General features: G+C 39.8%; 1 protein-coding gene across 1 annotated transcript; it reads left to right on the top strand.

Annotated features, from left to right (window-relative positions):
- Positions 1–6,427: 6,427 nt before the first annotated feature.
- On the top strand, positions 6,428–17,873 carry TMIGD1 (transmembrane and immunoglobulin domain containing 1; the record flags this gene model as incomplete). Its single annotated transcript, XM_081219180.1, has 5 exons — positions 6,428–6,509; positions 8,343–8,621; positions 12,582–12,860; positions 16,887–16,990; positions 17,829–17,873. The coding sequence occupies 5 exons, from the start codon at positions 6,428–6,430 to the stop codon at positions 17,871–17,873; spliced, it is 789 nt and encodes a 262-aa protein (XP_081075306.1).
- Between the last annotated feature and the right edge of the window lie 4,651 nt (positions 17,874–22,524).

Below are 22,524 nucleotides of genomic sequence, written 5' to 3'. Positions count from 1 at the left end.
CACCTAAGAGTAATTAACTGTTATTTCCTAACCACCTAATACCCACTTGTAGAAGTTGATGTTGGTGCCCTACTCACATCCCTTGGCCTGCCTAGAGGTCACCCGCAAACAATTCCCATATAGCCAAAGACTTCCTGAGGGTCTGCCTGGACATTCACAGCCAGATCAAGAGAGTGCACTCTGCCTTCACAGGGCGGGCTGGAAGTGCTGGGGAGTCAACACCCCAAGAGTGCCCCTTAACCAATGATGGAGGAAAGCTGGTAGATAGATACTCAAGCTTCCTTCCCCCGCATGAGTTGATTCTGAGGTGTGTTCCACAGAGCTTGTCAAAGGGTCCACAGCAACAGTCACCCATAGTAACCTGTTCATTAACACATCCTTTATTAGTTTTCCTTCCTTCCCTATCTCACTCCCTTACTGTGCTTCCTGAGATCACCTTTAAATAAACTACTTGCATGCAAAGTTTTATCTTCAGGTCTGCTCTGGAGGGACCCAGAACCAAGACATCAATCCTCTGCTAAGTTCATTTTAAAATGAGAGCAAGGGCTTCCCTGGTGGCACAGTGGTTAAGAATCCACCTGCCAATGCAGGGGACACGGGTTCAAGCCCTGGTCTGGGAAGATACCACATGCCGCGGAGCAACTAAGCCCGTGAGCCACAACTACTGAGCCCATGTGCCACAACTACTGAAGCCCATGCACCTAGAGCCCACGCTGCACAACCAGAGAAGCCACTGCAATGAGAAGCCCGTGCACCGCAACGAAGAGTAGCCCCCGCTCGCTGCAACTAGAGAAAGCCCGCGCGCAGCAACGAAGACCCAACACAGCCAAAAATAAATAAATAAAATAAATAAATAAATGTAAAAGTCTTTAAAATGATAGCAAAACACAGTGCCCTTAGATCCATACAGAAGCAAACTCAAAACCTGCTTAGATGGTGCTTGCAACCCAGTCAACAGGAAATGCTCTTAGTTATGATTCTTACTGGAACAATGCTATAGTGAGGCTGTGTTTATTTATTATGCCCTGCCCAACCTCTATTAATAATAATAATAGCTACTGCTTAATAAGAGCTTACTGTGTGGCTGCTTCACATGCTTTATTTCATTTAATCCTCAAGTGACCTTGTAGAGAGGACACTATTATTATTCCCATTGTATTGATGAAGAACCTGAGGACCCTAGAAGTAAAATAACTTTATGAAGTCATACAGCTAGCAAGCAGCAGATCTCTGGTGTTCTTAACCAATGTATTAAAATGTACAGATGACCATAAATATTTTTTATTCTATTCTTGTATGAATGGGAACAACAGTACTTGCCAGATAAAATTCATGTTGCAACAACACCATTAACATGTATTTTTAAAAATTTCTTTTATCGAAGTGTAGTTGACTTACAATGTTGTGTTAATTTCTGCTCTACAGCAGTGATTCAGTTATACATATATATACATTCTTTTTCATATTCTTTTCCATTATGGTTTATCACAGGATATTGTACATAGTTCCCTGTGCTATACAGTAGGACTGTGTTTTTTATCCATTCTATATATAATTACATCTACTAACCCCAAACTCCCAGTCCATCCCTCTGCCTCTCTCCTCCTGCTTGGAAACCACAGTCTCTTCTCTGTGTCTGTGAGTTTGTTTCTGTTTTGTAGATAAGTTCATTTGTGTCATATTTTAGATTCCATATATAAGTGATATCATAAACATATGTATTTTTAACCAATTAAAAATGTTATCTCCATTTTTCAACATAGTTTTGGAAGTCCTAGCTACGGCAACCAGAGAAGAAAAAGAAATAAAAGGAATATAAATTGGAAAAGAAGAAGTAAAACTGTCACTGTTTGCAGATGACATGATACTATAAATAGAGAATCTTAAAGACGCCACCAGAAAACTACTAGAGCTAATCAATGCATTTGGTAAAGTTGCAGGATACAAAATTAATGCACAGAAATCTCTTGCATTCCTATACAATAATGATGAAAAATCTGAAAAAGAAATTAAGGAAACACTCCCACTTACCTTTGCAACAACAACAACAAAAAATACCTAGGATTAACCTACCTAGGGAGACAAAAGACCTGTATGCAGAAAACTATAAGACACTGATGAAAGAAATTAAAGATGATACCAACAGATGGAGAGATATACCATGTTCTTGGATTGGAATAATCAATACTGTGAAAATGACTATACTATTCAAAGAAATCTACAGATTCAATGCAATCCCTATCAAATTACCAATGACATTTTTTACAGAACTAGAACAAAAAATCTTAAAATTTGTATGAAGACACAAAAGACCACAAATAGCCAAAGCAGTCTTGAGGGAAAAAAAACGGAGCTGGAGGAATCAGGCTCCCTGACTTCAGACTATACTACAAAGCTACAGTAATCAAGACAATATGGCATTGGCACAAAAACAGAAACATAGATCAATGGAACAAGATAGAAAGCCCAGAGGTAAACCCACGCACCTATGGTCAACTAATCTATGACAAAGGAGGCAAGGATATACAATGGAGAAAAGACAGTCTCTTCAATAAGTGGTGCTGGGAAAACTGGATAGCTACATGTAAAAGAATGAAATTAGGACACTCCCTAACACCATAAACTCAAAGAGGATTAGAGAACTAAATGTAAGACCGGACACTATAAAACTCTTAGAGGAAAACATAGGAAGAACACTCTTTGACATAAATCACAGCAAGATCTTTTCTGATCCACCTCCTAGAGTAATGGAAATAAAAACAAAAATAAACAAATGGGACCTAATGAAACTTAAAAGCTTTTGCACAGCAAAGGAAACCATAAACAAGATGAAAAGACAACCCTCAGAATGGGAGAATATATTTGCAAATGAATCAACCGACAAAGGATTAATCTCCAAAATATATAAACAGCTCATGCAGCTCAATATTAAAAAAACAAACCACCCAATACAAAAATGGGCAGAAGACCTAAATAGACTTTTCTCCAAAGAAGACATACAGATGGCCAAGAAGCACATGAAAAACTGCTCAACATCACTAATTATTAGAGAAATGCAAATCAAAACTACAATGAGGTATCACCTCACTCCGGTTAAAATGGGCTTCATTAGAAAATCTACAAACAACAAATGCTGGAGAGGGTGTGGAGAAAAGGGAACCCTCTTGAACTGTTGGTGGGAATGTAAACTGATACAGCCACTATGGAGAACAGTATGGAGGTTCCTTAAAAAACCTAAAATAGAATTACCATATGACCCAGCAATCCCACTACTGGGCATATAGGCAGAGAAAACCACAATTCAAAAAGACACATGCACCCCAGTGTTCATTACAGCACTACTTACAATAGCCAGGTCATGGAAGCAACCTAAATGCCCATCGACAGATGAATGGATAAAGATGTGGTACATATATACATACAATGGAATATTACTCAGCCATAAAAAGGAGCGAAATTGGGTCATTTGTTGAGACGTGGATGGATCTAGAAACTGTCATACAGAGTGAAGTAAGTCAGAAAGAGAAAAACAAATATCGTATATTAATGCATATATGTGGAACCTAGAAAAATGGTACAGACGAACCAGTTTGCAGGGCAGAAATTGAGACAGATGTAGAGAACAAATGTATGGACACCAAGGGGGGAAAGCTGTGGGAGGGTGGGGATGGTGGTGTGCTGAATTGGGAGATTGGGATTGGCATGTATACACTGATGTGTATAATATTGATGACTAATAAGAACCTGCTGAATAAAAAATAAATAAACAAACAAACAAACAAATAAATAAAAACGTTATCTTCAAATTGCTAATCTTAAAAGTGTAAAGCAAGGATTCCCAGTCAGTTGAGAGCCTCAAAGGGATAAAACTTTCCCCTGCCATGCCTGTCTTAGCACAGCTTATATACTACACTTGGGTTGCCAGTGGTAAGTATTATTTTTCCAGCATTATTTAAGTTGTGTGGAATCTTCCAGTGTTTCAGCTGCTGTGAAAATCAGACTCCCCTCAGACTTGCCCTATCACAATTCTCAGGCTGTCAGATTATCCAGCACAGCCATCTAACTTGAGCATGACAACTCTCAGTGAGATGTGCTACAATTTTTGCACAAGGTCAGGCTTTCTTGGAACAATTACATCCTTGTTAGTAATACCTGGCCCCACCCAGTAACTTAAGTACACAGAAAAACTTGGATCTTAAGAAGATGCCTTTCCCAATTACTGTCTTCTCTAAGAATCCACAAAGAGAAACAGACTTTGAACCCAATGTATCTTATTTACTTGAACCTACTGTCATAAAGTGTTCAGATTCAAGTATTATAAAGATGGTAACAGGAAAAGGATTCAGGTTCCCAGACGGAGGAACAATTGGCCAAGGAAGTCAGCTTTCAGAGCTCAGTGGGTAAGTGGTAAGACTTTGTCTTGCATAGAAAGTAGAGAGTCATGAAAATTAAAAACAAGTCAAGTGAGAGAAATTCATTTTGAAAACTTGTTTTCTTAATGGGGTGGAAGATAAAGGGAGACAGCCATCATCCTCCTTAATAGGGTGGGTGAGGTCTGCTAAGAAGCCCACACTCTCACTGTTTACTAAGCACCTACAGTGGAGAGTGCTTGAGAAAACTCTATTAATGACCAAATTCTGAAATATCACTGTTAACAGTGCTGTACTGGAAATCTTACTGACAAAATTTTTAAATTATAAAAGAATCAATATTATTTCTAATAGCATCTTACTGAAAGACTGATGAAGACTTGCCAGCCAGAAAGAGTGAGCCTGGCAGGAATGAAACTTGCTCCTGGCAGGACAGGCCTGGCATGGGGAGGAGCGGAGCCAGCCCCCAAAAGTCATAGGTATGTTCCAGCTCTTGAAGATTTATATTTGTGTGAAGAGGACAAAACTCCAAGTTGCTGAGGTCTTTGGAGTGGACAGGGACAGGAAGGGATGAACAGCAGTTTCTTTAAGGAAGATAATGTTTACCTAGGCAGCAGCATGGTGAAGAACCTTGCTTTAGGAGACCTGGGTTAGAATCGTCACCCTGACATTTACAGATCATGTAATTTGACATTTGGTCAAATTATATAATCTCTCAAAACCTTTAGATATGACCTCAAGAAGCTTGTTAGGGGCTTAACTGAGATTGAAATAATGTATGTAAAGTGTTTAGCACACTGCCTGTTGCTTAGAAAACAGTCCACATGTGTTTCTACTGTATTTACAGTGATACTCCTGAAAGGAAGTAATAAATACATGTTTCTCCCAGATGGAAGCAGGGAATATCTTTGGGAGAGAGACGGCGGCAGGAAAAGCGCAGAAGAAGGGAGAAAAGAGGCCTTTGTTATTTATTCTTTTTAGCCCATGCTGGGTCAAGGGGCAAGAGTGTTATGAGGGGTGGAGGGAAGGGGGAAAGCAGAGATTAATGTGGTTTAAAGCCTGAGGCTGGGACTTCACTGGTGGTCCAGTGGTAAAGCATCTGCCTTACAATGCCGGGGACGCGGGTTCAGTCCTTGGTCAGGGAACTAAAATCCCACATGCCACGGGGCGACTAAGCTTGTGCGCCACAACTAGAGAGAAGCCCACGCACCACAGCAAAGATCCCCTGCGCTGCAACTAAGACCTGACACAGCCAAAAATAAATAAAATAAATAAATAATAAATAAATGTTAAAAAAAAAAAAAGACTAGAGGCCATGTTCAAATTGAGTCTTTTCTAAGGTACAAACCATTTGAATCTATGTGATTTGGAACAGTTTCAAAAACCCTCTATTAGCAGAGAGCAACTTTATGAAAAATGTCCCAAGAGAGGCTTTCAAGACAAGAATTACTTTGTTCAGCAGAGGCTATCTGAGCAGAAAGGAAATTTCACTTTTCTTACTGTTAAAATGACATTCTATCAACGTCTCTAGGGAAGACTGGTTTCACCTTCCTCCGGGCCGCTCTGTAGCTGCCCTCTATTTTATGGCCTATTTCCTTGTGGTTTCGTGTTTTGCTGTCTTTTAAAAAAACCCTAATATGGGCTTCCCTGGTGGCGCAGTGGTTGAGAGTCCGCCTGCCGATGCAGGGGACACAGGTTCGTGCCCCAGTCTGGGAAGATCCCACATGCCGCGGAGCGGCTGGGCCCGTGAGTCATGGCCGCTGAGCCTGCGTGTCTGGAGCCTGTGCTCCTCAACGGGAGAGGCCACAACAGTGAGAGGCCCGCGTACCGCAAAAAAAAGAAAACCTAATACTAGAAGTACTTTGAACTTAGTAGTCAGAACAAGATTGTTTAATTAAAAACTAGAAATAGTACCATTATAACTGGGATGACTCATCTGGGACTTTATTTTAAATATATAATAGACAAGAGGAAGGTTCATAAGCTCAGTGTAGACCAAAGTGCAGAACCAAATGCACTCTTTTTCCCCTAGCAGATCAGACTTAAATTCATTAAACATGGCATGGAAGACCAGCAGCCTAATGCAAATGTACAGATTTCTTCTCTTAGTGATTTTATTTCTGCCACATGAGATGACAAGTAAGTTAATACTTTTGGGCTTCTTTTTAAATAAAGAAAATTTCAGATTATAAAATGATTGGGGGCTTTGGGAAAATACAAAATCCAAAATGGAATGATTACACAGTTGATATGGCTCAGAGTACAGAAGTCAGATAAAATAGTGAAAAATTAAGTGGAAAAATATTTTTATGGTTATAATATTATAAGACAGGGTGAAGTATTTTATGCTCTCCAAAGCCACAGCCAGAATTTTCCTACATTTTAATGCATTTCATTACTAATCATATCTAAAATAAACCTCTGCTCTTTATTTGAGCATACAACATACATGACAATCTTTTCTACGTTTGCTCCCCACCCCAACCTGGAAATACCTTTTTCCTTCTTGATTCAAAAAGTGATAAGCAGTCATTGTAATATAAGTTAGGAAATATATAAAAGAATAAAGAAAAGTAAAAATTCCCCCAAATCCCATCATCAAGAGATAACCACTCGGGCTTCCCTGGTGGCGCAGTGGTTGAGAGTCCACCTGCCGATGCAGGGGACGCGGGTTTGTGCCCCGGTCCGGGAGGATCCCACATGCCGCAGAGCGCTGGGCCTGAGCGTCCAGAGCCTGTGCTCTGCAACGGGAGAGGCCACAGCAGTGAGAGGCCCGCGTACCGCAAAAAAAAAAAAAAAAAAAAAAAAAAAAAAAAAGAGATAACCACTCTACGTTTTGATGTATATTCTTCCAGGTTTTAAAAAAATGCTAGGCAGCAATCACCAGTAGTTCATGCTTTTTAAAGGAAAAGTTAATGCATTTACAGAATATATTAACAAATGATATATAGGGGGCAAGTTTGTGGCAGCTAAAGTCATTTTTTTAGCTTTGTTACTTGCTTCTAAATGGGGAAAGTACAAACTGAAATTTAGGGATGTTACGATGGATTTCTAAAAATCAGAGGTAAAGATTAACTGCTATATATCCTGATCATCCACCCCACAACAGCAACTTTACCACACAAACCACAGATGTTTAAACATCTTATTTTACTACACTGTCAGTAGAATAGTGAAACATCAGATATACAAAACCAAATTTGTCTATAATCCCATCATCTAATCAAAAATGTTTTCAAATTAGCTTTGCCCACATGCATATTCAATTTTGATATATTTATAGGAATTGTTAGAGATGTACTTTACATTCTGCCTATTCACCTAATATTATGTCTTAAATATTTTTCCATTTTGCTCTTTCTTTCTCCTTTGTATTTCCCCACTCCCATCCCCTTACTATGCTATTTTCAAGCACTTGAAGTAAACAATTTAGATCTGGTAACTATTTCTCCGCCATTTTCTCTATTTTTATCAATCCTAGTCAATATATAGATAGGATTTTCCCAAGACTTGTTCATACATATATATGTATATGTGTGTGTGTGTGTGTGTGTGTGTGTGTGTATAAATGGGGTAATTCCATACATATTGTTTTCTAACCCAGTGGTTCTCAAACTTCTCTGCATACTAGAATCACCTGGGAGCTTTTTTAAAACCCCAGTGCCCAGGTTACACTAATATTAATTAGTCAGAAAGTCTGGGGATGGGAGCCAAGCATCAGTACGTTTTTGAAGATCCCCAGATGATTCCAATGTGCAGCAAAATTTGGTAACCACCCTTTTTTAACCTTTTCCTTTTTTAAATTAATAATCCTTTTCGATCTTTTCCTTGTAAAATCACATAACTCAATATGACTATTTTTAATCACTGCAGAGCATTTCATTGTACCGATGTAATATATTTAGCCAATTCTCTAATTATGGTCATTTAGATTGTTCACTCTATCTTAATAGTTTCTTCCTGCACTCCCAGGTTCTGTTTTAACTGTGAATGGTAAAACTGAAAACTATATTCTGGACACTGAGCCTGGCCTCGAAGCATCTCTTAACTGTGCTGTTCAAAACCATACCAGAGAAGAAGAACTTCTCTGGTACCGCGAAGATGGGAGAGTGGATTTGAAATCTGGAAACAAAATCAACTCAAGCTCTGTCTGTGTCACTTCCATCAGTGAAAATGACAACGGCATCACCTTTACCTGCAAGCTGAGGAGGAATCAGTCGACGTCCATCTCAGTGGTGCTGAATGTCACTTGTGAGTGAGGGGAAAGAAACTGCTAGTTAGTTTGTGTTGCCTGTACACAGTGGTAGATGAAATCTGGGTCTGAAGAGTATGTGTATTTTAACATTTGCTTGATACTGCCCAATTGCCCTATTTATGATCCCACAACAACGCATGAGGGTGCCTGTTTCCCTCACCCTCATGAGCCTGAGTATCCTCAAGCTCTAAGAATCTGCCAGCCTGACTTGAAATTTTATTTTCATTTTCTAAATCAGGAATGAGGGCGTTCACCTTTTCGTAAGTGCATTACCTTTTCATGGTTCTTGCCTGCAAAATGCTTGCTCATGTCCTTTACCCATGTTTCTATTGGGTTATTTGCCTTTTTCTTATTGATTTGTAGAAGCGCTTTGTACATTAAGGAAATTAGCCTTTTGTCATTTTGAATGATAAGTATTTTGTCTACTTATTTTTGACATTTTAAAATAGTTCTTTCCTTTGCCATATTGAAATTTTAAATGTTTCTGTATTTAAAATTACCAATCTTTTCTTTCTTAAAAGTTTTTCTAGCTTTTGTGTTCTACTTAGAAAGATATTCATTGGGAATCTTTTAACATCACCTTAAACCCTCAAAGGTGAAGCTCTTTGATATTTGGGTTCCAGGTACTGGTAACCCATTGGTGGAACTATCTGAGGTTAGTTGTCCTTTGAATGAGTCTATGGAGGTGATCATGTAGGTGGTTTGGGTGGAAAACTGGTTCTACGTGAGGGGGGTGTGGATAGTGTGGTGAGGGGTGATGTGAGTAAGGGTGATAATATGGTGTGGTCTGGTTGAAAGAGCTCTGGACTTGGAACCTAGTAATAAAATGTCAAAGCCATTTGATCCCATGAGCTCAGCAAACTTTTCTGTGAAAAATTGATGCCATTGTTCCGGAGATAAAAGGGTGGGAAAAATGCCAAGGAATCCAGTGCTGGAATCTGCTGGCATCTTGCAGCTTGAGCTTCCAGAGTGAATCATTTACATGTTTCTGGACAAAGGAGCTTTGCTTTTTATTTCCTGTGAATTGATAAAATGTGATTTTTAACAAGCTATCTCTTGGCAACTTTGTTAGAATCCAAGACTAGCAGCATACCTTGGAGCTTTTGTAATCGTTATAAAATGACAGACAAGGAAACTGAGGCCCAGAATGAAGGCCCTAATTATCACATCTGGAGCTGAGAACAGAACACAAATCCCCAGGCTCCTAATCTAGTGCTCTTTCCATTGTAACCTTAAGAGAGACACAGTAGAAATGCCGATAATATGATTCAGTGGCTTAAAAAAATGATTTTCAGTTTCCCAGCCTGATTCCACATTTAATATTATCATCGTTGCACATATATAGAAAGAAAACCAATTGGCCAGTGATTCATAGTGACAATAACTGACACAAACTCATCAATCAATAAATCAAGATAAGGTCATAAAAGTGACAAGAATATCATGTACAGTCTTGAGTAAGTATTATGGATTATTGTTATAAATGGCAGACCAAGAACTCAATGGAAACTTGATAATACACTATTTGAGGAGGGTGTGCAGAAACTTCTTTTATACGTTGTTGCTGAAAGTATAAATTGAGACCACCTCTTTTGCAATATCTATCAAAATTTAAAGCGCACCTACCCTATGACCCAGCGTTTCTGCTTTGAGATGTTAACCTTAGAGAAATACATGCACATATGCATAAAGAGACATATACAAGGATTTTTTTGACTTTTCCTTTTAGATTTTATTTAAGTATTTGCTGAACATCTGGTCACATTTTTCTCCTTGCTTTTGCTTTTAGTCTTTAGATTATAGCCACTACACAGGGTTCTGTCCTGAGCCCATTCTTTTTTGTTTACAAGGATGTTTATTGAAGCACTGTTTAGCATTTTAAAATGAAAATAACCTGATGCCCATCAAAATAAAATAATTAAAGAGTCAGATATTATACTATAGCACTCTAAAAGCAATGAGCTGGAATTCTGTGGTTCAACATGAATATATCTCAAAGCGTGCGATTGTTGAGAGAGTGAAGTCTTTTCTGTAAACACTTCTCACCCTCCTAGAACAATACAATATGTTTCCTATGGGAATATCATATGTATTTTAAAAATACTATTAAAAAAAAAAGATCTGCAAGTATTTACATCAAACTCATAGCACGGGGTGTCTCTGGGGAGTCAGGAAGTGACCAGGATGGAGTCAAGGAGGACCTTAACTTTATCTGAAATGTACTAATACTTTATTTTATTTATTTATTTATTTATTTATTTTTTGCGGTACGCGGGCCTCTCACTGTTGTGGCCTCTCCCGCTGCAGAGCACAGGCTCCGGACGCACAGGCTCAGCGGCCATGGCTCACGAGCCCAGCCGCTCCGCGGCATGTGGGATCTTCCTGAACCGGGGCTCGAACCCGTGTCCCCTGCATCGGCAGGCTGACTCTCAACCACTGCGCCACCAGGGAAGCCCTGTACTAATACTTTTAAAAGGGAATGCTCATGTAGAGCCGATATGCTTAAAAATTAATTTTAAATAGTTAAATAAAAAGGAACAACTATCTGAATACCGTATAACATTCTTGTTGGACATGGATACAGAATTCAAACACATTCCAAAGAGCAATAAAATGTCATTCTTCTGAGAGAGCTATTAATAGCACAGCCTACTCAGGGTCTAATTATTCAGTGTGCAGATTATACAAGCTCCTTTTTTCCCTCCTTCTCTGCGTCTACCTCTTTCCTACTGCCCACTTTTCGTGCATTTTATTACTCTTCTGTACCTTGGCCAAAAAAATGCAAGGAGCATGGAGAAGAGGGGAGAGTCAGTTCAGCCATTTCTCCCCCTAGATGTTGGAAAGCCCTGGTGGTAGTAAGGGTTGGAATCATTTGGTGAAGATAAATGTGTTTGACAATCTATGGGTCTACAGATGTCCTTATCATGAAGGGAATAAGAAGTTGCTCACACAGAAGGTTGAGAGGGACTCAAGGTTATGCTCATCTTCCATGGATGCCAGAGTTGCCACGATTGGAGTGCCTTCTGATAGAAGGACATTATTTCTAGAAGATCATTGAGGAAATGCAAATATGCATTGGTAAATCTCTGGCCAGGGCAAGTATGGTTATTGTTCCATGTGTTACAAATTGTCTATTTAATACAGATTCATTATTATATACATTTGTTTCATGGTTTGTCTTCCCCACCACATTAAAAGTGCTATTAAGGGCTTCCTTGGTGGCGCAGTGGTTGAGAGTCCGCCTGCCAATGCAGGGGACGCGGGCTCGTGCCCCAGTCCGGGAAGATCCCACGTGCCGCGAAGCGGCTAGGCCCATGAGCCACGGTCGCTGAGCCTGAGCGTCCGGAGCCTGTGTTCCGCAACGGGAGAGGCCACAACAGTGAGAGGCCCGCGTACCGCCAAAAAAAAAAAAAAAAAAAGTGCTATTAAGTTTGAAAATGGATGTATGTTATTTACCATTGTACCCCTGGTTCCTAACCCAGTGCTTGCCAAACGATAGGTACTCAATAATTTTTTTTTTTTTTAAAGAAGATGTTGGGGGTAGGAGTTTATTAATTAATTAATTTATTTTTGCTGTGTTGGGTCTTCGTTTCTGTGCGAGGGCTTTCTCTAGTTGTGGCAAGCGGGGGTCACTCTTCATCGCGGTGCGCGGGCCTCTCACTATCGCGGCCTCTCCTGTTGTGGAGCACAGGCTCCAGATGCGCAGGCTCAGCGGCCATGGCCTCACGGGCCCAGTTGCTCTGCGGCATGTGGGATCCTCCCAGACCAGGGCTCGAACCCATGTCCCCTGCATTAGCAGGCAGATTCTCAACCACTGCGCCACCAGGGAAGCCCCCTCAATAAATTTTTGTCAAATAAATGAATGACTACATGAGATAGACTGAAGGGACATCTTGAACACGGGCAATAAACTACTGCTTATCTGCTAATTAAACTTAAATGCTTGCGTCTTGCAGTTCCTCCTCTCCTAAGTGGAAAGGACTTCCAAACAGCTGAGGAAGGCAGTGATGTGAAGTTGGTTTGCAATGTGAAATCCAACCCCCAGGCTCAAATGATGTGGTACAAAAACAGTGGCTTCTTGAATTTAGAGAAAAACCATCACCAAATCCAACAGACAAGTGAGTATCTTCAACTGTCAATCACCAAAGTCAAGAAATCTGACAACGGAACCTACAGCTGTATTGCAAATTCACTTATGGAAACGAAGACCAAGGACTTTCACCTTATTGTCAAAGGTAACTCTCTTGTTTATTTACTGAAATATAGTTGATTTACCATATTATGTTAGTTTCAGGTGTACAGCATAGTGATTTAATATTTTTATAGATTATACTCCCTTTCACATTATTACAAAACAATGGCTATATTTCCCTGTGTTGTACAATATATCCTTGTTGCTTATACACAGAGTTTGTATCTCATAATCCTATACCCCTATCTTGCCCCTCCCTCCTTCCCTCTCCTCACTGGTATCCACTAGTTTGTTTTCTATATCTGTGAGTCTGTTTCTGTTTTGTTTTATACATTCATTTATTTTTTTTCCACATATAAGTGATAACATACAGTATTTGTCTTTCTCTGTCAAATCGACAGAGAGCATAATACTTTTGAGGTCCATCCACAAAGGTAACTTTTTTAAAAGTTTGTACTATCTAGCATAGTACAAAACTCAGAGAGATGCTCAGTAAATATTTTTTGTGACAACTAATGATGATGACAATTATGATTAGTAGCTAGGATTTTCTTTGGAGAATTATCTCGATCCAAGGAATTCTAGTTGTTTCTTTTAGGGGAATTATTCCCATTCCATATAGGATACTGCTTTTTGAGCAAAGGTCCTTTTCTAGAATCAAGTAGTAGAAGACTGTTCTGGTTGGCTTTTATGGAGGAGTATTTCCATGAATTTTCTTAGGCAACAGGGTTTGTAGGAACTGGACTTTTTTTTTTTTAATTTGGCTGTGTTGGGTCTTCATGGCTGCGCGCGGGCTTTCTCTAGTTGCGGCGAGTGGGGGCTACTCTTCGTTGCGGTGCGTGGGCTTCTCATTGCGGTGGCTTCTCTTGTTGCGGAGCACAGGCCCTAGGAGCGCAGGCTTCAGTAGTTGTGGCATGCGGACTCAGTAGTTGTGGCTTGCAGGCTCTAGAGTGCAAACTCGGTAGTTGTGGTGCACAGGCTTAGTTGTTCCGCAGCATGTGGGATCTTCCCAGACTAGGGCTGGAACCCATGTTCCCTGCATGGGCAGGCGGATTCTTAACCACTGCGCCACCAGGGAAATCCGAAACTGGACTTTTGAGTTAACAGCTTAGTGACAAACGGAAGAGAAGTCATAAACACATAGAGGAAAAATATACTGACTAGATAAGAAAATAGATCTATAAAATCACTCCTAACTCTGAAATTGTAACCTATAGGCTAATCAGAAAAGGGAGTGGGGGAGAATGGGGGAAACAGCTTCTTTCTCTTGGCTTCATGCTTCTTCTACCCAGGTTTATGATCTCTGCAATAACAAGGAACAAAAGAAGCTCCAAGTGTCTTTCCCTCCTCTTATTTTTCACTCATATAGAAAGAGGAAGGCGAGATACCTGGAGTGGCAGATGCAGATAATGCTCACGCACACATTTCCTGGTCTGGGGCCAGGATGCTAGAAGCAGCCAAACAAGCTGAGGCTCCTATATCTTGTTAGAACATCAGTCACTTTGTCATTTGCCTCTCTGTGCCACTCATTGCCTTTCTTGCCAGTCCTCAGGAAGCCAATTGAACCCCAGCCAGAAGCGTTGGACATGTGACCATAGGGCTTCTTATTACTGTACCAATAGAGTGGCTGGTGGGTAGGAGGGGCTGCCAGTTGAATGCCCATCACTGTGATTACTGGTGCGTTCAGTAATTTCTCCTGCAGAACAGTGACAGTATGCCCAGGGGCTACTTGCTTTAAAAACCAAACCCACAGGGGCTTCCCTGGTGGCGCAGTGGTTGAGAGTCTGCCTGCCGATGCAGGGGACACGGGTTCGTGCCCCGGTCTGGGAAGATCCCACATGCCACGGAGCGACTGGGCCCGTGAGCCATGGCCGCTGAGCCTGCGCATCCGGAGCCTGTGCTCCACAATGGGAGAGGCCACAACAGTGAGAGGCCCACATACTGCAAAAAAAAAAAAAAAAAAAAAAAAAACCAAACCCACAAACTCTTGGTTAAGAAGGAATCATAATTTCTCTATGTCACATTAAACATACAGCTTGTGTGGCAAGCAGGATGCCAGCTTGGCAAATTAGCTTTCAGGTGGGCAGAATCCTGTTTTGGGTTGAGCTCTTCTAAACCAACTGGTTTTTCTTATTTCTTCCTGCGTTATTACTTGCCTGGCTATTGGCTGCCTTAGGAGCATAAGCACTCCGATGCTGGTGCTCGGGTTCAATGCAGGGGGCCCGGGTTCAAACCCTGGTTAGGGAACTAGATCCCACATGCTGCAACTAAAGATCCCACATGCCGCAACTAAGACCCAGTGCAGCCAAATAAATAAATATTTAAAAAAAAAAAAGAAATCCCACTGAGCAGAGCTTCTCCAGAGGTTTGGTGTCACCCACATCCTCATGAGAATAATTTTTAGCAACAGCCACGAGAGAGCAAAAGTAAAGGATGCTTAATCTACTCCCTAAAATTATCCTGAGCCGGACACATAATGGAGAAGACAACAGTTAAAAGGTAAATAGTGTCTCATACAATTGTGGAGGGATAAACCCCATTTCATAATCTTGAGGCATATAGGGCTTGGGCTTTGAAATTAATCAAAAGTCTTCTCTTCCCCTTCTCTCTTCCTTTTACCCTTCATATACTATCTCATAACACTTTGTCCTTTATAATACTATCTCAATCTGCAGTAGTTTTTTTTTTTAATGTCAGTCTCTCCCACTAGAATATGAACTCCTCAGAGACAGGAGCCTTTCATGCCTGTCCTATTTTTTCAGGGCTAAGAACAGCACCCAACACACAGTAGTCATTTAGCAAAAATCTATTGATTTCATTCACTCTACAAACTCAATTATACAATAAATAGCACACTCTTTATTTCCTATAAATTCCAAAAATTTTATCTTAGCCATGATTGGAGCCCCTTTCCCTCCTAGGGTGGCATCAGAATCCAGGAGCTTAGAGTCATTTAAATACCTTTGTTGACTTTAGCACTCTTACTTTTGTAAGTTTCACCCCATATCAAATATATTAACATGAAGTATTAAGTATACTTTTTTGCTGTAAAAATTTGAAAGGGTATTTAAAACTTGCATACATTTTGAATTTTTCTATAAATAAGTTATTAATTTGGTTCTTAAGTTTTAAATATTATTATTATTTAACAGTTGGGTGATAGTTGACACAAAGTTACATTTTATAGATGCTTAAACATTTATGAATTTTGATTAACTTTGCTACTTTATTTTCATATTTTGGAGCCAATACTTTTCTTTCCGGTCTCAAATATTTTCATAGGCTCTTGGAAAGCTTACAAGCACAGGGACTGCACCTGTAGTACAAAATGGCTCTGAGCTTACCTGGTGTTCACAAAACAAGGGAATGGGCTTTCACTTCTAGGTGGCTGGTGTCTTCCTAGCCCAAGTTAGAAGTAGACTCTCTGTTCTTCCATATCATTTAGAGAAAGATGAAAATCTTTGCCAAGATTGGGAAGGCTGATGCTTAGAGTTCTACTTTCCTAGGGGGCACTATGCAACCACCCTGTATAATGTCTTGTCACCTACTTGGAGCACAATCACAGCACAGCTACAAGGGTCCCACTGTTCCTCTCTCCTTAGTCCAGCAGCTTCCTCACCTTTTCTCTTCTTCCTCTTAAAACCTTCCTCCCTCTCTTTCTCCCTCCAGGATACCTCCCAACATCTTTCGGGCTTTTCAAATGGTAGGAAAAAGCATTGATTTCAGCTTACTTCTGCTTTCTGCATGGCAAAAATTATGGATCAAGCACAAAATGATCTGACTTTGGGGAGTTATTCATATTACAATAAATTATCCTTCCAAAAAGGAATAGATTCAAAGCCTGTCTCTGCTAGTTACTAGTTCTGTGACTTTGACAAGTAAACTCAAAGACCCTGGTTCCTCGCCTATAAAAAAAATGATAATAATATTCTTCGAGGTTGTTTGGAGAAATTAATTAAGAGGAAAAGTGTTAAGTTCAAGGCACTGTGGCTGGGACATACTAGAAGTACATAAATTAGAAGCATATAAATGTGAACTTTCTTGTTTCCTGTGTTTGCACTTCCAACAGATAAAGCTTCATCTGTACCAATAGAACCCATTATTGCTGCATGTATTGTGGTCTTTCTGACCTTGTTATTTGGACTGATTGCCAGAAGAAAAAGAATAATGAAGGTATCTAAGTATTCTAAGCTAAAAAGTCATCTAAATAAAGGCAGAGAACTGGCTATATAAGTGACTATAGAATTAGGAACCATACTTGAACGATCTGGTCTCTCTACCATGAGATCTAAAATGGAAGTTGCTCAAGGGGAATAAGATTGTACATCTATTATGAGTACAGCTTTACGAAGAATAGAGTAGAAGAATAGACGTGCATATGGACAAGACCTGAATGAAAATAGCTGTGGTGTTAGAAGTAGGTGCTGATTTTTCTTCCTTTTAAATTTCTCTTTATTGTTGCTATGGTTCCTTTGGTACAATAAACAAACAAACAAACAAACAAACAAATAAATAAATATAGAGGCACATCTGCTCTGGATTCAGAGATCTGTGTGAAAAAGATGGCACTTACTGCTCACCTCTTGAGTACAGCCACATGCCCTGGCTGTGGTGGGCTGGAGTTTGAATTGTTGAATGGTTAACCTTGTTGGTTAGCATGATGCAGAGGACCTGCATGCATAGGTTAATGCTATGCATTTGACTCCACCAGTTAATCCAGTGCCAAAGGCAGGCAAATGTGGCAGAAAGCCTCTAAGGAAAGGCCAGTGTGGAATTACATTTTCTTAGGTTAAATAAAAATGATTAATGTGGTCAAAGAAATAAGACCTCGACCAGTGCAGAGGTGGCTGTATTCCCAGCCACCTCTGTATTGGTATGTATTTTTCTACATAGACGGTTAACAGACATTTGGGTTTCCTGTCCCTTGAGCCACCTTGATGCATTCAAAATGTTTATTCACGGGCCTTAGCAAAACAGGCAAATTCATTGCCCTTGTCATGTTTGCTTTTAGCTCTGCATAAAGGATAAAGATCTTCAAAGCAGAACAGCTCTGTAAGTACTCTGGGCTGGGGTCAACGATTTTCCATAAGCAGATGGGTAGCAGTCAATGGTGTGCATCATAAAGCCCATCCTGGGCAAACTCCTCCTGAGATGTAAGGTGCTAGAAGGTGAAGTGGTTCAGAGGAGAATGGAGGGTGGAGGAGAATCTGCCTCCACTTTAGAGGAAGACAGGTGAGGCTAGGTTGGAACGTTGCTTAGAAATGACAACACCTTTGGTCTTGAGCCTACTCTTTCTTTAAGCAATTTCAGGCTAATTCTTGTGCAACTGCCTTTTATTGCCACACAATGTAAATGTCTGAGAGAGCTTACCCTGGGGGAAGCCACTACTGCATTCTCCTTCACAGCCAGGTCAGAAGCCACATTCCTCATCCTAAATACCGCCTTCTCTTTGGAGCTTCCTTTAGACCGTTGGCTCCAGCATACCTGAAGTGGGCAGTGGCTAAAAAGAACAGAGGCATTCTTTCCAAGAGTATGAATTTTGTTTTGATTTTTTTTCTTAGTGTTATGATCACCATTATAATTAATTTCTTGATTCATTTCAGATGAAAAAGCCAAGATGACATCTAATACAGCAAGAGTTTTGCATCAGGACCTCCTTGATTTATGTAGTCCCATCTGTATTTATTGCTATTACTAAGTTCATTCCTGTCAAATTGTCAGAGGTTATGAAGAAGTGTTTCATTAAGCACTTAGCAGTAGTTATTATGACTAATTTAATATACTTGCAAGAACACTTTCAGGAAGAAAGCTGTAAAGATTGAAAGATAAGATTTTTAAAGTCTTCTCCTTGAAGGATATGTTAATTAATTGAAATTTGTCCTGAAAAGATTGGTAACCATTTACATTTAGTGTGTATTCTTCTAGGTAGGAGATTAACAGACATTTGGGTTTCACTAATCAGTACACCACCAAAAAAAAAAAACTGGGGGATGGGGGCAACATAGAGGGATCAATTTCTAAAGTTGCCAAGGAAACACATAAGTAATATCAATTATATCTACCTTCACTGTCATTTCAAAAAAGAAATGTTCTAGGACTAAAAAAGGAAGGATATAATCTCAGAATATAAAGTATTCCTTTAAATGGAAAAATTCAGTATTATAAAAAACAACATATGTCCTTATTTTTCTCATCTTATCGTGGTTGACAGTCACAAACTTTGTGAGTTTTGTGTGGTGATGAAGATGAAAACGGCAGGGGACAGGGGATAGCATGTTTGTTTCCTAGTATCCTTTGTTCTTTTTGCATAACCATTTGCATAGATCCAGCGATATTATGAATCAGCCTGTACTCTTCTCATATACCTTAATTTAAAATTGCAGCTCTCTTATTATTTATTGCTGACTTTCCCCACTTCCATTCTTTCTTCATTTTTTTCCCTGTAAGAGTCTCTGCTTCAGTTTCCCACACAGCTGGGGTGGGTTATAGGGAGAGGCAGCCTTGGCCAGAAGCACCCTTGATTGTCTCTGCTGTGCTCTCACTCTATCTTAGAAAAAAAATTTTTTGTCTAATGTTGCAGGAGCTAAATGTGCCACAGTGAAAGAGAAGGAGAGAGAGCTGCTGTCAGACAGGTGGTTAAAATCCCTTTATTGCCTTAGAAGCAAAGAGAAGAAATGAGCAGAATGTATTAAACCTTAACAGTCTTTTGTTTCTAAGAAGAACAGACACATCCTCCTGTTAGGCTCCTCTTTGCTTCCTTGGAAACGTCAGCATGAAATGGAGACAGAGACCATTAAAAAACTGTGGTTCACAAATTTCTCTGTCTTCTTGGAGGCCCTAGTAGGTTTTGTGGGGAAGCCTTCAGATCATGTCCCTCATTCAGGATTTCTCAGATTAGAATTTGGAAGCCCTGTGAAAATGCTGTAAAGATAAGGTAGGAGGATTGTGAAAATCTGAAAGGTTAGACAATTAAGTAGAACCCTGGAAATGAGAAATTAAAAAACGGTGGGTTGGGATAGTTTAAAGTGGAAGAGGAAACAGAAAAACTTAACATATTTAATTGGACTTGGAATCAGGAGATCTGAGTTCCGATCTTGGCTGTGGTACCTTGGGCAAGCGCTTTTCCCTCTCTTGGGCCTTTGGAAAATAAGGAGGTTAGATTAAGAGGAGAATTAAGATTCATTTTTCATTTTAGCTTGAAAATTCTGTGATCCTAAAAAGATTCCCACATAGTTTAGTTAAATGTCTAAAGGAGTTGGCAAGAAAGACTGAAAATGTAATACCTTTGCCCCACCTAGCACTTATGAATCACCTTTGTTCTAGAACATATAAATATCCTTGAGAATTACAGGTCATCAGGAAAGAGTTTCTTCACCCTTGTTAAATACAATGACCTTGGACATTAGCACAGAGAAGGAACCTTAACTAGTTTTAACAGAGCACAGTAATATTATAAATAGTCATTGCCTCTCATTTTGCCTTACAGTTTTGAAACAGTCTGTACTAAAACTATGTCTATTATTTAAAATTAGAAGTTAGCCTAGAGCCTGTCTTAGAAAGATGTTAAATTCCAGGATTCAAAAGAAACTCCATATGTAAATCAACTATACTTCAATTAAAAAAATAATAAAATTTAAAAAATAGGGGTGTTCCCTGGTGGCGCAGTGGTTGAGAGTCCGCCTGCCGATTCAGGGGACGCAGGTTCGTGCCCCGGTCCAGGAAGATCCCACATGCCGCGGAGCGGCTGGGCCCATGAGCCGTGGCTGCAGGGCCTGCGCGTCTGGAGCCTGTGCTCCGCAACGGGAGAGGCCACAACAGTGAGAGGCCCACGTACCGCAAAAAAAAAAAAAATTAAAAAAATAAAGAAACCCCATAACCCTTTCCCCAGTGTTTTCTCTACCTACTGTGAGGTACGTGGAATTCCAACATTCCCTCATCTGGTTTTGACCCTTTGGACTACAAATACCAGTGGAGAAGTGACAGAAAAATCCAGTTGCTCCCTTCTCAACCTTTTTATCAATAAGGACAACTTTCATAATTATTATTTTTCTCTTTCTTGGGCCCCGTATTTTGAAAGAACTGGTCTATCAAACAAATTTTATTTATTAAATAAGAGTCATCTGTTTTCCCAATTTAAAAAACATTTATCAATGATCCCTACTTGTCAGTCTAAGCTTCTTTTATGACAAGACAATTACCCACTTGATGTAATTCCATTTAAAAGAAAATAAATCTCGTACTATAGTTAACCTGTGCAGTTTTTTAGAGGTTAACAATATAATCATTGCAATTAGGCTTTTTGAATCATTGAAAATAGCTTACAACTTTACCAAATAGTTCACCAACTTTACGCCTGTCATCACCATGATCATGACTACTTTCCTGAACCTATTAGCCAGGGGTCATAAAGTCATATTCTTACAGGGGTCAAGCAGATCAATGAATGAAGCAGGCTAGATGTACAACAATAGGGAGTGGTGGGGACTGTAGCAAATAGCACATCTATGTCTAAAAGGGGGCTAATATTTACCACTGGGGACAGGTCTTCTGATTCTGTAAGAGAAGTCAGAAATCTGGATTTTTATGTGTAGTTCTCCTAATTTAAAAAAACTTTTAAAAAATCTTGTATACCTAGGAGTAGAAGAATCTCCTCACCCCAATATGTGTCATTCTCTGTTAGGTAAGTTGAAACCTGGTGTTGACTTGGGCTTTCATTGTTTCATGGAGATTTTTGTGAAACAGCTCTTGTAATTTTCACTCATAGTCTACTATTCCCCAAAGCTCAAGCATGATCACGATGAACCAAATCAGAGGTTCTGCAGAACCAAATCAGAGGTTCTGCAGAAATACCTCAGAGATATTGCGGATACATTGCAATAAAGCAAACATCTCAAAAAAGTGGGTAACAAATTTTTTTGGTTTCCCGGTGCATATAAAAGTTAGGTTTACACTTCACTGTAGTCTATTAAATGTGCAACAGCATTATGTCTAAAAACGATGTAAATACCTTAATTTAAATATAGTTTATTGCCGGGACTTCCCCCTGCAGTCCAGTGGTTACGACTCCGGGCTGCCAATGCAGGGGGTGCGCGTTCGATCCCTGGTCGGGGGAAATAAGATTCCCACATGCTGCGGGGTGCAGTGGAGAAAAAAACCCAAAACTTTATTGCTGAAAAATGCTAACCATCATCTGAGGCTTCAGTGAGTTGTATGTAATCTTTTTGCTGGTGAAGGGTCCTGCCTCAATGTTCTTGGCTGTTGACTGATCAGGATGGTTGCTGCTGAAAGGTTGGGGCGGCTGTAGCCATTTCTTAAAATAAGGCAGTAATGAACAATGAAATGTGCCACATCAATTGATTCTTTCTTTCATGAGTGACTTCTCTGTAGCAAAGATGCTTTTTGATAGCATTTTTCCTTCAGTAGAACTTCTTTCAAAATTGTAGTCAATCCTCTCAAACTCTGCCACTGCTTTGTCAACTAAGTTTACGTAATGTTCTAAATCCTTTCTTGTCATTTCAACAATTTTCATAGCATCTTCACCAGGAGTAGATTCCATCTCAAGAAACCACTTTCTTTGCTCATCCATAAGAAGCAACTCCTCACCCATGAAAGTTTTATCATGAGATTGCAGCAATTCATCATATCTTCAGGCTCCACTTCTAATTCTAGTTCTCTTGCTATTTCCACCACATCTGCAGTTACTTTGT

This window comes from Mesoplodon bidens, assembly GCF_964165515.1.
Source record: "Mesoplodon bidens genome assembly, chromosome: 19".
Lineage (NCBI taxonomy): Eukaryota > Metazoa > Chordata > Mammalia > Artiodactyla > Ziphiidae > Mesoplodon > Mesoplodon bidens.
This window is presented reverse-complemented; position numbering and strand designations above follow the sequence as displayed.